The 15,040-nt window shown below is 40.9% G+C and overlaps 1 protein-coding gene across 4 annotated transcripts in view; it reads right to left on the bottom strand.

The window, feature by feature from the left end:
• The window catches only part of LOC129824448 (rho GTPase-activating protein 12-like), a 133,389-nt gene that overhangs the window by 19,124 nt on the left and 99,225 nt on the right, over nt 1-15,040 (bottom strand). For all 4 annotated transcript variants that reach the window (XM_055884122.1, XM_055884123.1, XM_055884124.1 and 1 more), the window contains exons 3-4: nt 7,168-7,311; nt 6,769-6,903 (exon numbers count right to left, since the gene is read on the bottom strand). In XM_055884122.1, the coding sequence (XP_055740097.1) occupies nt 6,769-6,903; nt 7,168-7,311 (279 nt within the window). The remainder of the gene's footprint in view (nt 1-6,768; nt 6,904-7,167; nt 7,312-15,040) is intronic.

Below are 15,040 nucleotides of genomic sequence, written 5' to 3'. Positions count from 1 at the left end.
ATTTAGCTATTTGTTTTTGAATTTTAGGACCACTGTAGGTATAAAAAAAAGATTTTGATGAAACATTGAATTATGCCTCAATGCCATTAGCCCATAGAAACGCATTGAATAACTTTCCGTTTTTATTTGTTTTATTTTTGATCATTTAACCTTTATTTAACTAGGCAAGTCAGTTAAGAACAAATTATTATTTACAATGACGGCCTGCCGTGGAACAGTGGGTTAACTGCTTTGTTCAGGGGCAGAACGACAGATTTTTACCTTGTAAGCTCTGGGATTCGATCCAGCAACCTTTCGGGAACTGGCCCAACACTCTAACCACTAGGCTACCTGCTGCCCCGGTTCCGGTGGCATGCATTGAAACGCGGGGACCGTTTTGTGGTTTTCTTTTGCAAATTACTATGAATTAACAGACTTATTTCCTAAAACTTTTCAATAGTAATCATCATATTAAGGTGTGGGACATTCATTGTGTGACAATAAATATCTAGCATGTCTATTGTGCTCCAGCAGCCAGAATTTGCCCATGCGCTTTCAACAGAAAGAGCTGGCCGTTACTATGCGAGAGAGATTGTTCGTGAGGAGTTTACTTTTTCCCTGGACTTACAATAGTAAGCGGTAAATGCAGTAAACCGGTAAACGTATCATTGTGAGAGCTCACTGCTAAAGTGGATACCTATTCAATTCAAGTGGAAAGTCTGGAGAAGACAGCCAAATCAACAGAGGTGCGACTCCATGATCGGGAAACAAGTCGGAAGGAAAAATCGAACTCCTAATAGAGAAAACAGAATCACTCGAAAATCATTCCTGTAAATTCAATGTGCGGATCACAGGAGTTGAAACTGGTATTGAAGCGGGCAACCCAACTTCCTTCATGAGCAATCTTTTCTATAAACTGCTCGGGCAGGAGAAGCTGGGTCCCATGCCGCTGATTAACATTGCGCTCCGCATGGGTCCTCTCCGGAACAGTATGATTGTACGGATCCACAGCTTTGAAGTCAAGCTGCGAATAGTTCACCTTGCAACGGAATCTGGGGGTCTGACCTACACAGGGAATAGGATCAGCATCTACCCATACCTGATTGCCTAACTCAGCCTTTATTAAAGTATGGATCACGACCCACTTGACCTGTTAATAGTGGGTCGCGATTTGTCAGAGTAAATGTATGATTATTCATTAATTACTGGAATTGATTTGTGCAACTTCGCTCTCTACAGCTTGGCAGCTGCAGGAGTGGGAGGTGCCCGTGTGCTTTGTGGTTTGTGTGCTTTGTGGTTTACTAGATCTTTTTTCTGCAGTTTTCTTGAAGATCACTCCGCGACCCACATGCTGCCCCAGGGCAGTGATTGGGGACATTGCCCTGAAGACCGTCTTTTGGATGGGACGTTAAACGGGTATCCTGACTCTCTGTGGTCACTAAATATCCCATGGCATTTATATAAGAGTAGGGATGTTAACCCCGGTGTGGCTAAATTCCCAATCTGGCCTTCATACCATCATGGCCACCTAATCATCCCCAGCTTCAAATTGGCTCATTTATCCCAACCTCCTCTCCCCTATAACTATTCTCCAGGTCAATGCTGTAAATGAGAATGTGTTTTCAGTTTAACTTACCTGGTAAAATAAGGGTAAAATAACATTTGCAACTATTGAATATGAATCAAGTGAATTATTATCAGAACCCAAATTAATAAACCAAAGATTCTCCCGTTTCTATTAAGATTTGTACACCTCTGATTGTAAATCCACACCAAGCCAGATCGAGTCATTTTTAAACGATATAAGAACTCCTCTTCTCTCAACTGAGGAATCCGGCCTGCTGAGAGCCCACATCTCTCTCCATGAACTCCAAAGGGCATTGGATAACATGAATAAAGGCAAATCACCTGGTTGTGATTTGACCATGATTATCATGATTATTATGATTATTATTTGACCATGCTTGTCACTTATGAACATTTTTGAACATCTTGGCATAGTTCTGTTATAATCTCCACCCGGCACAGCCAGAAGAGGACTGGCCACCCCTCATAGCCTGGTTCCTCTCTAGGTTTCTTCCTAGGTTTTGGCCTTTCTAGGGAGTTTTTCCTAGCCACCGTACTTCTACACCTGCATTCTAGCTGTTTGGGGTTTTAGGCTGGGTCTCTGTACAGCACTTCGAGATATTAGCTGATGTACGAAGGGCTATATAAAATAAACTTGATTGATTGATTGGTTGTGACTGTATTCCTCCTGAGGTCTATTTAAAATTTTAGAACCAATTAGGTCCACTGTTACTTGAAATGATGAACACAGCCGTTCAAAGGTTCATTTGGAAGGGATGTAAATACAGCATTCATTTTGCTTTTATTAAAAAAAGGTAAGGACTCCACCCAGTGCTCTCACCATCACCCTCTATCTTTGATAAACACAGATATTAAACTATTTTCAAAAATACCATCTTCCCGTCTTGAAACTTACTTCCCAAATTAGTACATCTTGACTAAAGCGGGTTTGTTAAAAAGCGATTATCTTCAGGTAACCTCCGTCGTCTATTACATATCGTACATGCTTCATCAGGAACCAAAGATCATTGGGCAGATAAACAGTATCTCTCGACGCAGAAAAAGCTGATGATAGCGATCATATCTTTGGCTGGTTTTGGAACATATGGGACTTGGCTCCAAATTCATTCATATGATTCAAATACTATATGCCAATCCCTCAGGCATAGTAATAACAGGCAATACCTGCTCTGTTCTGTTCAAAATAACTACAAGTAGTTGGCAAGGTGATCCCATCTCACCTCTGCTATTTTAAATTGTCTCTGGAGCCCCTGGCACAGGCAATTCGACAATCAAAAGAAATTACACCAATATCTCTAAATTCTACGGATCACGTCATCTCATTATACGCCAACGATATTTGACATTACATCTCAATCCCTCCCAAAAGCATTGACGATCATAGACAAATTCAGCTCCATCTCAGTTCCATCTCCAGTTATAAAATACATTAACCAAATCTGCACTACTGCTGCTCAAGACCACGATGTAGGACTCTCTCTCTCTCTACTTATGGAATCCCAATTGTTTCCCATTTTAAACATTTGGGCATAGGTGCAGTATATTTCCTTCCTTAGATAAAACCATGGCCAGAAACTTTAACTTGAATGCTCAAATCAATTCAGCCCAACCTCAGTAGATGGACTAATATCCCAGTTACTTTAACCGGCAGAATATCTATTGTCAAAGTGAACATAATGCCAGGGCTGAATTTCTGTAGTTCAATGCTTCCCTCGTCTCCCCCTTCTGGCTATTGGGATACAATCCATAGTGCGGTTGCAAAATGTATACAGCAAGGTAATCAAGCCCTAATAAAATGAACAAACTCGCAAAGAGGAAAATAACTATCTGTACCAAACTTTAAAATGGTATGTCCAGACTCTAGCATTTTGGCCCATCCTAAATTGGTTTAGTCATGATTCTTCTGCACCCTGGCTGAGTAGAGAGAGAAATATGGTGTTTCCTATATCCCTGGAAGAGGTGTTCTTCACTGAAATATCACTTAAACAATGTAAAATACGCTTTGGTCCTATTATTGCTCACATAATTTCTATGTCGCAAAATGGAAATACAGCGCGACTGGGAATCAAAATGTCATGCCCATATGCAACATTACACCATAACGCCTTGCAATCTGGAGGGCGCAGCAAATTTTTACGTTACAGCCTTATTCTAAAATGTATTAAATTAATTGTTTTCCTCATCAATCTACACACAATACCCCAGAAGGATAAAGTGAAAACAGGTTTTTAGAAATGTTTGCAAATTTATTACAAATAAAAACACAGAAATACCTTCGCTATGAGACTCAATATTGAACTCCTGTTTCCACTGGTCGTCCTTGAGATGTTTCTACAACTTGATTGGAGTCCACCTGTTGTAAATTCAATTGATTCGACATGATTTGGTAAGGCACACACCTGTCTATATGAGGTCCCACAGTTGACAGTGCATGTCAGAGCAAAAAACCAAGCCATGAGTTCGAAGGAATTGTCCGTAGAGCTCAGAGACAGGATTGTGTCAAGGTACAGATCTGGGGAAGGGTACCAAAACATTTCGGCAGCATTGAAGGTCCCCAAATACACAGTGGCCTTCATAATTCTTAAAATGGAAGAAGTTTGGAACCACCAAGACTCTTCCTAGAGCTGGCCGCCGTGCCAAACTGAGCAATCCAGGGAGAAGGGCCTTGGTCAGGGAGGTGACCAAAAACCCAATGGTCACTCTTACAGAGCTCCAGAGTTCCTCTGTGGAGATGGGAGAACCTTCTAGAAGGACAACCATCTCTGAAGCACTCTGAAGCAATCAGGCCTTATTGTAGAGTGGCCACTCCTCAGTAAAAGGCACATGACAGCCCACATGGAGTTTGCCAAAGGACACCTAAAGGACTCTCAGATCATGAGAAACAAAATTATCTGGTCTGATTAAACCAAGATTTGACCTTAATGCCAAGCGTCACGTCTGGAGGAAACCTGGCACCATCCCTACGGTGAAGCATGGTGTTGGCATCATGCTGTGGGGATGTTTTTCGGCTGCAGGGACTGGGAGACTAGTCAGGATCGAGGGAAAGATGAACAGAGCAAAGTGCAAAGAGATCGTTGATGAAAACCTGCTCCAGAGCGCTCAGGACCTCAGACTGGGGCGAAGGTTCAACTTCCAAACAGGACAACGACCCTAAGCACACAGCCATGACAACGCAGGAGTGGCTTCGGGACAAGTCTCTGAATGTCCTTGAGTGGCCCAATCGAACATCTCTGAAGAGACCTGAAAATAGCTGTGCAGCAACACTCCCAAACAACCTGACAGAGCTTGAGAGGATTTGCAAAGAAGAATGGGAGAAACTCCCCAAAGCTTGTAGCGTCATACCCAAGAAGACTCAAAGCAGTAATCGCTGCCAAAGGTGCTTTGACAAAGTACTGAGTAAATGGTATGAATACTTATGTAAATGTGATATTTCTATTTCTAAAAACCTGTTTTTGCTTTGTCATTATGGGGTATTGTGTGTAGATTGATGAGGGGAAAAAATGATTAATCCATTTTAGAATAAGGCTGTAACCTAACAAAATGTGGAAAAGGTCAAGGGGTCTGAATACTTTCCGAACGCACTATATATAAGAGCAAGCCATTCAAAAAGTACAGTCCACAGATCTAATTGAATCTTACCAACCCTTTAACAGGAATATAATGTGGAAAAATATGACATTGGCATAATAGGAACCATCAGTTTATACTTTTTAAGTTTGTTCACAGACTCTATTTAACACCAAGGAAACATTTTACGATGGAAATTGGCCCCAACTCCCAACTGTGTCCCCTAAATCAGGTAGGCACATTCCTCCATATGATGTGTGAGTGCCTTGCAGTTAAATGCTTCTGGGGCAAAGTTACAAAATTCATTTAGAAGTGCATGATTGTAAATATCCATGCTTTGCATCTATTATGTTACATAACAATAATAGCTCCTTGAATCTCTCTATAAATCAGAGACGATTGCACTGTCGCAATTGAGGCCTGGAGGGGTGGGAAACATTGTTTCTGGGAGTGTGTGTGTGAGGGGGGGGGGGACGTTGGCTGTGTATTATCACTGAATGAATCGTGATAAGTATAGACCCACAAATATCATAACCCCCAAAACTGCTAACCTCTTGTAATGGTGAAGGGTATGATACTTGTGCATCTGTAACTTTCGCACCTATCTTTATTTTAAATTAATTCAAGACTATCCGTAATCATGGTAGCATCTACATTAATGTAGAGGTGTTAAGAAACATTCTATTCTTATTTACAATAAAAGTGACTCCAAAATGACACAATACATTACTTACTATTCAATTGATATTTGGCAAAAAAAGAATAGGAAAAACACAACTAAAACAAATAGGAAATGCATCCAACAAGTTTGTAGTCACAAGCTTGATGTAATCATTGCGTGCTAGGAATATGAGAACAAATACTAAACTTGTCCCAATACTTTTGGTAACCTAAAATGGGGGGACTGTGTACAAAAAGTGCTGTAATTTCTAAACGGTTCACCCGATATGGATGAAAATACCCTCAAATTAAAGCTGACAGTCTGTACCTTAACCTCATAGTCATTGTATTATTTCAAATCCAAAGTGCTGGAGTAGAGAGACAAAACAACAAACATTTGTCACTGGGCCAATATCTCTAGCTGAAACAGACGGATTTTGATAGAGGATTTTTTTTAATGCTAATTATATTTCTGCGCACAGACAAATCAAATCAAACTTCGACTCTAGCCAGGCAAACTCAATCAAGCACATATACATTTTGTTGTTGCATGATTTCAAACGGTATTTGAACACAGGTCTGAAAAGCACAGAGAGCCAGAGATCCCGTACAGTATTTCACTGAGCCCCGCTCTGAACATTGTGACCGGGTGTCGCGAGTTAGACATGAAAATTAAAATACTGCAGTGACATAGCCCACAACAGCCACAGTTTAAGGAACACTGAGTGCTTCTGGCCACCAGATGGCAGCGTGGTGTTCTACAAACCCCTCCGAAAGATAACTGTGATACTGCCAGAATGAGGCAGTGATTCTTTCTGTCGAATGTGTTTGGATGGGCTTATGAGAGTACAAGCACATACCCCATTAGTCTTCATGCATGTGTTTGCATTTGCTTGTGTCTGTGCCTGAATGTGTGTTTGAGTAAGTATGTGTGTGCGTTTCCAATATACAGTATATGTCCCAGTATCTACATACCTCTGCCTCCCCAGTGCTTTTGCTGTGAGTCTCCCCCCGGCTGCTGCTACCACTGCTAGCGTCCTTGGCTCGGGGGGGCTTCCATGTCCGCTCCTGGGTGGCGCGGTTGAAGTAGTAGTGTCTGCCGTTCTGGTCCTTGGAATTTCATTGAATTTAAAATCTTGAATTGTTCATTAAAATATTTCACAAAGAAATGGACATTTGTCTGGTGGTTAAAAACAGTAAAATGACAAAGAAACATAGACCAGGCAACATGATATAGGCAGCATGACAAATGGCACCCTATTCCTTACATGCAATGGTGAAAAGTAGTGCACTAAATAGGGAATAGGGTACCATTTGGGCGGCATGCTTCGATGATACGTAAGTTACAATACACGACACAGTGACAGTACAGACCTTGTGTGTCTCCCAGTCCCCCAGGACATGCAGTGGGGAGCTGGAGGGGTTGGGGGGTAGGCTCGACCGAGAGATCTTCAGCTCCTGAAGGTTAGAGTAGACGGGAGACTCCGGTCTACCACCCTGACCCGACGGAGAGACAGTCTGGAGCAGAGGGAAAGAGCGAGAGAGGTGTTGTTGAATGGCGTGTTTAATAGAGACAGTGGAGGAGAGATGAGGGAGCGGAAGAACGAGCTTCTGCAAACCAACAGTAGAGTCCGGCGATAGCAAGTGAAGGAAAGTTCCCCTTTTGCATACAGCTGACCTTCGTTATGTTGAGGTCGGGTCCTTTATAGAAAGGGCCAGGGGCCTCATTTATCAATATTGCGTAGAAACTATTATAAAATCCAATTTAATGGAATTTTGAATGTTCGTAGGTATAGAAAAAGTGATTTATCAAACAATCCAACGTGCATTATAAGCTCGTCAGTAGATCACCATTGATATATACCAATTGTTCTTAGCCTCAGTGCTCGTGTTTGACCTTGGCTATTTGCATTGCGAAACGCCCCTAATTAACCATATACAGCAGAAGTCGGACCTTTACATACACCTTTGCCAAATACAAATACTTCGTTTTTCATAATTCCTGACATTTAATCCTAGTAAAAATTCCCTGTCTTAGGTCAGTTAGGATCACCACTTTATTTTAAAATGTGTAATGTCAGAAAAATAGTAGAGAGAATGATATATTCCAGCTTTTTTTTATTTCATCACTTTCCCATTGGGTCAGAAGTTTACATACACTCAATTAGTATTTGGTAGCATTGACTTTAAATACTTTAACTTGGGTCAAACGTTTCGGGTAGCCTTCCACAAGCTTCCCACAATAAGTTGGGTGAATTTTGATCCATTCCTCCTGACAGAGCTGGTGTAACTGAATCAGGTTTATAGGCCTCCTTGCTCGCACACGCTTTTTCAGTTCTGCCCACAAATTTTCTATAGGATTGAGGTCAGGGCTTTGTGATGGCCACTCCAATACCTTGACTTTGTTGTACTTCAGCCATTTTGCCACAATTTTGGAATTATGCTTGGAGTCATTGTCCATTTGGAAGACCCATTTGCGACCTGACTGACGTCTTGAGATGTTGCTTTAATATATCCACATAACATTCCATCCTCATGATGCCATCTATTTTGTGAAGTGCATCAATCCCTCCTGCAGCAAAGCACCCCACAACATGATGCTGCCACCCCCGTGCTTCACGGTTGGGATGGTGTTCTTCGGCTTGCAAGCCTCCCCCTTTTTCCTCCAAACATAACGATGGTCATTATGGCCAAACAGTACTATTTATGTTTCATCAGACCAGAGGACATTTCTCCGAAAAGTACGATCTTTATCCCCATGTGCAGTTGCAAACCGTAGTCTGGATTTTTTATGGCCGTTTTGGAGCAGTGGCTTCTTCCTTGCTGAGCGGCCTTTCAGGTTATGTCGATATAGGACTCGTTTAATTGTGGATATAGATACTTTTGTACCTGTTTCCTCCAGCATCTTCACAAGGGCCTTTGCTGTTGTTCTGGGATTGATTTGCACTTTGCGCAAAGTACATTAATCTCTAGGAGACAGAACGCATCTCCTTCCTGAGCGGTATGACGGCTGTGTGGTCCCATGGTGTTTATACTTGCGTACTATTGTTTGTACAGATGAATGTGGTACCTTCAGGCATTTGGAAATTGCTCCCAGGGATGAATCAGACTTGTGGTCTACCATGTTTTTCTGACGTCTTGGCTGATATCTTTTGATTTTCCCATGATGTCAAGGAAAGAGCCACTGAGTTTGAAGGTAGGTCTTGAAAGGTACAGGTATACCTCCAATTGACTCAAATGATGTCAATTAGCCTATCAGAAGCTTCTAACACCATGACATCCTTTTCTGGAATTTTCCAAGCTGTTTAAAGGCACAGTCAACTTAGTGTATGTAAACTTCTGATCCACTAGAATTGTGATACAGTGAATTATAAGTCAAATAATCTCTCTGTAAACAATTGTTGGAAAATTGACTTGTGTCATGCACAAAGTAGATGTCCTAACTGACATACCAAAACTATAGTTTGTTAACAAGAAATTTGTGGAGTGGTTGAAAAACGAGTTTTAATGACTCCAACCTAAGTGTATGTAATCTTCTGACTACAACTGTATGGTCAAAATCATCACTTTAAAGCATGTGGGAAAATACAATGCTGTAACATGAAATACATTGGCGCAACCCATAAAAGCTATGAATAACATGTATTTTCCAAGACTGAAATAGAGATGCTCGTGTCAGAGGTTGAGTACAACCAAAAGGTTTTATTTGGCTCGCTCAGTTGTGGCTTGACCAGTAAAAATAAAAACATAGCTACGAAGAGAGGATCTTTAGGACAATTCAAGTTGTTTTCGCAACGGTATATATACTTCAAATGAGTAGGCAATGCTCACCAATAAGCCATCCATCCTCAACAGCTCCCTCATACATGTATTCATGCCAACATTGCTGTTCTGCAGAATTAATGAGTCGTGTGTTCCACCTGGCCACCTTGACACCACTTTCAGCGGCGTCTTTTGGGCATCACATAACCTATGACCTGCACATTAAGTGAGCCTTTTCTGTTCACAGAGTTGAACTCATTTCGGGATGGTGATTTTTTGGCGCTGTGGGTGCCGTCTATTGCGTCGTTTATATTTGGAAAAGAAACCCCTCTTGGCTGCAACCTGCTGTGCGAAGGTGTACGGAAAGTGTATGTAACTGTTCGTTTTGTTGATGACTGCATCCAAAACGTCGGCTAGTCGAGGGCTGTGAGATGCCGATCGGCAAGCTCCCACTGAAAAGTGCCCCTTGCTAAATATCAGAGGGTGGATAGCACTTGGATGTGCACCGGAATAGCATGCGTTTTCCTTTCTAAAGTAAGTTTTAAATCATTACAAAAAACCCTATAAGATTAGTTTTAGGAAGCGATATCGGACGAGACAATCTGTACTTTCTGCAAAAAAAAAAAATCCTATCGGTGTCCAAAAATGCGCTCTCTGCAAACAGATCAAGATCAGCCATCTCTCGTTCGATTTCTCTCAGTCTTTTATAGTATTTCAATAATGTTTCCACTGTTGTTCACACGGGCCTCTAATTTAACAAATGAACATACTTTACATGGATTATTATCACAACAAATGAAACGATGTGGTCTATACAATAAATCTAAGAATGATGTGATTATTACTCTTACAATTTCAACATACGGTGGTTCTTCCTTTAAAAGTTGCGTCGTACTGCAGCGCAGCTTGCAGGTGCCGCATCATTTTACGGAATGTTATTTAACTGTCAGCCATTGTTGCCGTTGTTGCTAGTTTGACCACCAGAGGGCATCTTTGAGAAGCTACGTGATTGAAATGTCACGGAGCTGTAGGCTTAAGAGTCCTGTTTACTGTAGCTGTTTTAGCTTAACTTACCTATTGGCAAAGCATACAAGTCATCCATGTCTTTAAATACAGTCAAGCATTTTAGTTATAAAACTAAATAACAAAGGGAGCCTGGAATAATTAAACAATGATTATAAACTGGGTGGTTCGAGTTCTGAATGTTGATTGGCTGACAGCCGTAGTATATCAGACCGTATACCACAGGTATGACAAAACATTACTGCTCTAACTACGTTTGTAACCAGTTTATCATAGCAATAAGGCACCTCAGGGGTGTGTGGTGTATGGCAATATCCAAGAACAGTTAGCCGTTAGCCGTTCTTGGATATTGCCATATACCACACACCCCCCATGCCTTATTTCTTAAATAAACCACAACATGTCGGCTAAAGCGCTTAAATTCACGAAAGCATTTGACTGTTTTTAATATTGGCTGTACTAGAGACTTTAAAACCATTGTTAGAACAGACTACATGGGATTGATTTTTAGAAATGTTGCTTAATTAATTAGATTAATATTAGGGTGTTTCTATTCCGAGAAAAAAACGAAGATGCATTTTGCAATAACCTATATAGGCCTCAGGGTTTCCAGTAGGAATATAAGACCTACTGTAGGCTACTAAGGGACTGCCAGTGAAGAGCAAAATAACATTTCCACACCCTAATTGTAAGCTAACCAATACCCAAACAGAGATTCAGTGAAAATAATCGAGACCAATCACCATGCTTGTCTCAAAGCAGCGCGAAACGGCGCTGAAATAGTTGACCACACACGGGTAGGCTATTGAGAAAGGAGCCTTGACTAATAAACAATTAATAAACTGCAACATGTAATTCATAATTAAAAATATGTTTTTTTTTTTAAAAACTGTGTTTAGTAGCAGAGGCTTTATGGCTTCGTCATCAACCAAAAAACACAACATCTACCGTGATAGGAATATATTATTGATTTCCCACCCCCAAAAAATCAAAATGCATATGTTTATTAGGATACTGTGTGGTGTCTTTAATTACAATGCTCTTCCTACCCTCCTCCTTGATGTCCTTCTTGGCATGAGTCTATTGTCCTGCTAATAGCCCATCATGGTGGATGGCTTCTTTTGTATTCCAATGTATTGAATGAATGTATTAATTACAGTCATTTACTGTTCCCATTCTAGGAGTGGAAACGTTGTTCAAAAACCTGCTACACTTGTGAAAAAGAACTGTCAGATTCTTTTTCTAAATACCTCCAGCTGTCCATCACTACTGTAAACCGAGAAGAGTATTCTAAAAATAAATACATAGCATCTACAGTGGTACCAATATATTACTGAATTCGAGAGAAAAAACTAAAAACTGTTTTAAAATGTATATGTTTACTAGGCTACTGTGCAGTCTGACAAAAACCAACAGGACAATGAGATGTAGCCATCATTGTAAAGTGCCTAATTCCTTCAACAAGGGAGAGCAGGCCATGTCCAGACTTTCTTGGTGACCTCAAGTACTCATTAGCTCTGTCTTTAATGCTTTTTCAGGTTGCATCAGTCATGGACAGAAACTTCTGAGACACAGTATTAATGATGAACCCTCAGAGGTTCACTAGTAAGCCACATTTTCCTTGGGATCCATCCCAGTTGGTATTCTGTGTCCACTCGTGATATCTCTCTTCGGTTACACATCCTTGGAATAGCAGAACAGCATAACGGTCCGGACGGCCCTTGCTGTGCCCGGTGAGCAGTTGGTCAAGTTCTGTTGTCAGAAGAGGAATGGAAATGTCAGGGTGAACCGACGACCTGACGAACCCGCCACGTTTGTTGACTCTGCCTGTCGGAGGGGGAGATCCAGAGCTCACAGGTGTGCCTGGCATGGATTGTGACTCCATGTCGTTCCTCGCCCTCTTCAATGCGTCAGCAGAGTAACACTTTCAACAGCACATTACCCAACACTAGTGAGACTCACCTCGCATACAGTAGGCCTACAGTGTATCGAAAAATGTTTTTTTCATCATCTGTACATGTAAGTCTCCTGATTTTAAACCCGATCGAACTTGTTTGGCATCCACTGAAAACATTCATCCGTAACTCTGCCAAGCCTATAAGCAAAGACAAACTGGTGAAGGCCATTAAGATGTTTTGGCTTGAGAAACTGGCGATACAACAACGCAACAAATACAACGACCATCTCAGCAAGGTTGTACCCGTGGAGCTGGGGGGGGGGAAGTGCAACTAAAATGTAGCTGAGATGTACAGTAGTTGAATTAAACATCTGCATTTTGAAAGTCTTTTTTTAATCATTATTTTATTAACGAAAGCATAAAGATGTTGATGAACAAATACTGTAAAGTATATGCTTTATCCAACCTTTTGCATCAGGTTTTGAGTTAGAAATGTAAAACTTTAGAGTACTTAAAGCATCGAATAAATTGCAAGTTGGCCATTTTTTGGCCATTTGGCGACACTTTACAATAGGACTAAACTCCGACTTATCGCAGCATCTATCGGTAGTCTAAACCGTGGCACAAATTGGGGGATTCTTCACACCTAGCCGAGCTATTAGACTATCATTTTGTATATTAATGGAGGTGTGAATGTTTCAGTCTATCTTCAATATAATCATTCATTCAGAAGGTTAAACCCATAGGTCTTAGGCCTGCCTTAAATTCAGTTAGATTACCAGGTTCGTTTTTCATTAGGTTATAATAATCCATGCCTTCTGGGAATGTTAAAAAGTCCAAAAGTTATGGGTGGAGTTAGAAATTTGTCTGTCGGAAGTATTAAAAATCAACCAATGTCAGCCTTTTAAATGCCTTATTATTCAAATGTTGAAAGTGCGTGTGGGCGACGGAGAGAAACAAAATGGTGCAGTTTGAGGCCGTGTGGCGGAGAGTGATGCGGACGCTGGAGATGAGGGTGTGAGCAGGTGGGTCTGGGCAAGTGTGATGTAGTTGTTTGTGTATGTTTTGTATTGTCTAAAAATTAAAAATAAAATCTTAAAAAATAAATAAACAAAGGAAAAATGACCAGCTTCTGATTATTTATTATGAATAGGATTTATTTGATTTATTTTGTTTAAATCCTTCAATGTAACCACAATGTCACAAAAAAATTTGAACACACACAACATGAGTAGATTAATAAAGAAATGGTTTGACCAAGTTTAAGACTATCAAAAAGAATGTTGGTACTTATTTATTTTGATCCAAAGCCACGAATGAGTGAGTCACTCAGCTTTATGCCGACAAATCCTCGCTGGACTCTCTTTCATTCAGTTTCTTCTTCACATTAGCAAAGAAGGACTCCGTGTTTCAGAAACTCACTTCATATTGAGGAGCTATCACTCTTTAACACTGTGGTAAATAAAGTCTGTTTGTTATTTAGAATTATTTATGTCTGTTTTTAGGGGGATAGGAACCAAAAGCCCAAGTGTAATTGCACCATTGTATTTACCCAAGTACTCGCTCAACTCCAGGACCACCGCCAGCATTTCGTGTTGTTGTTGCCTGATGCAGGACTCTAGTGGCAGAGAAGAGAGACTCTCGGACTGAAACATTCACACCGCCATTAATTTACGAAAGACAGTCAATTTGTGCCACAGTTTAGACTACCGGTAGATCAGCGTTCTAACTCCCCCTTGTGGTAGTGTGGTGCAATGACAGAATGACGCAATTTACCACAATCTGCCACCATCTACCACAAACAGTCGCAGCATAAGCTCTAAACCTTTAAAGGAAGAACCACTGTATATTTTCCCCATTCACCAGGCTATGCTTGAAAAGCAGTTCCCTTATTTCACCACTTGGCAACATGTGTATGCATGGTCATGGCTATACGCACATTTACACACACTCTCAAGCAAACGTTCATATTGATAAAACCTCACACTTTGCGTGGAGATGCTCTCCCGCATGGCTTACGCACATATTTGTGTCCATTCCTGATTGATAAATGAGGCTCCTGGAGTTTTTCTGGACATGGTGACCTGACCAGGAAATGGTTGGTTCCCTACTAGGCTACCCCTCGGCTATATAAAGTGTTGATCAGAAGAGCATTTATGAAATTACATATAAATGAAACTGTTCCAAATGGAACTTCTCTCAAAACGTGTCTCTCTAAACAACAATGGGTTTGGAATAGGCCTACGGGTAAACACTCGGCTGACCAGTATTTATTATCCAAACACCAAAGCCATGATAAAGTAAATAATAGTAAACCGAAAAGAGAAAAAGCCGGAAGGAAGGGAAAAGAGGGAAGAAGTCAGCCGAGAAAGGAAATTAAACACTAAAAATGTATTTTGTACATTGACCTACAACCGTTGGCGCTGACTTGGTTTAGTTGGTTACATAAATAATTTAGAAGGAAGGCCCTCCACAACTGCAGTAAATACAGAAGTAAAACTGTGTTATGTCTCAATTACAAGGGTCTGAGCGAGAGGACTAACTGGTGCCTCCAAGTGGCCACAC

Source organism: Salvelinus fontinalis, chromosome 26 (genome assembly GCF_029448725.1).
Source record: "Salvelinus fontinalis isolate EN_2023a chromosome 26, ASM2944872v1, whole genome shotgun sequence".
NCBI classification, from domain to species: Eukaryota; Metazoa; Chordata; class Actinopteri; order Salmoniformes; family Salmonidae; genus Salvelinus; species Salvelinus fontinalis.
The sequence above is the reverse complement of the archived record's forward strand: the minus strand, read 5'-3'. Positions and strand labels throughout refer to the sequence as shown.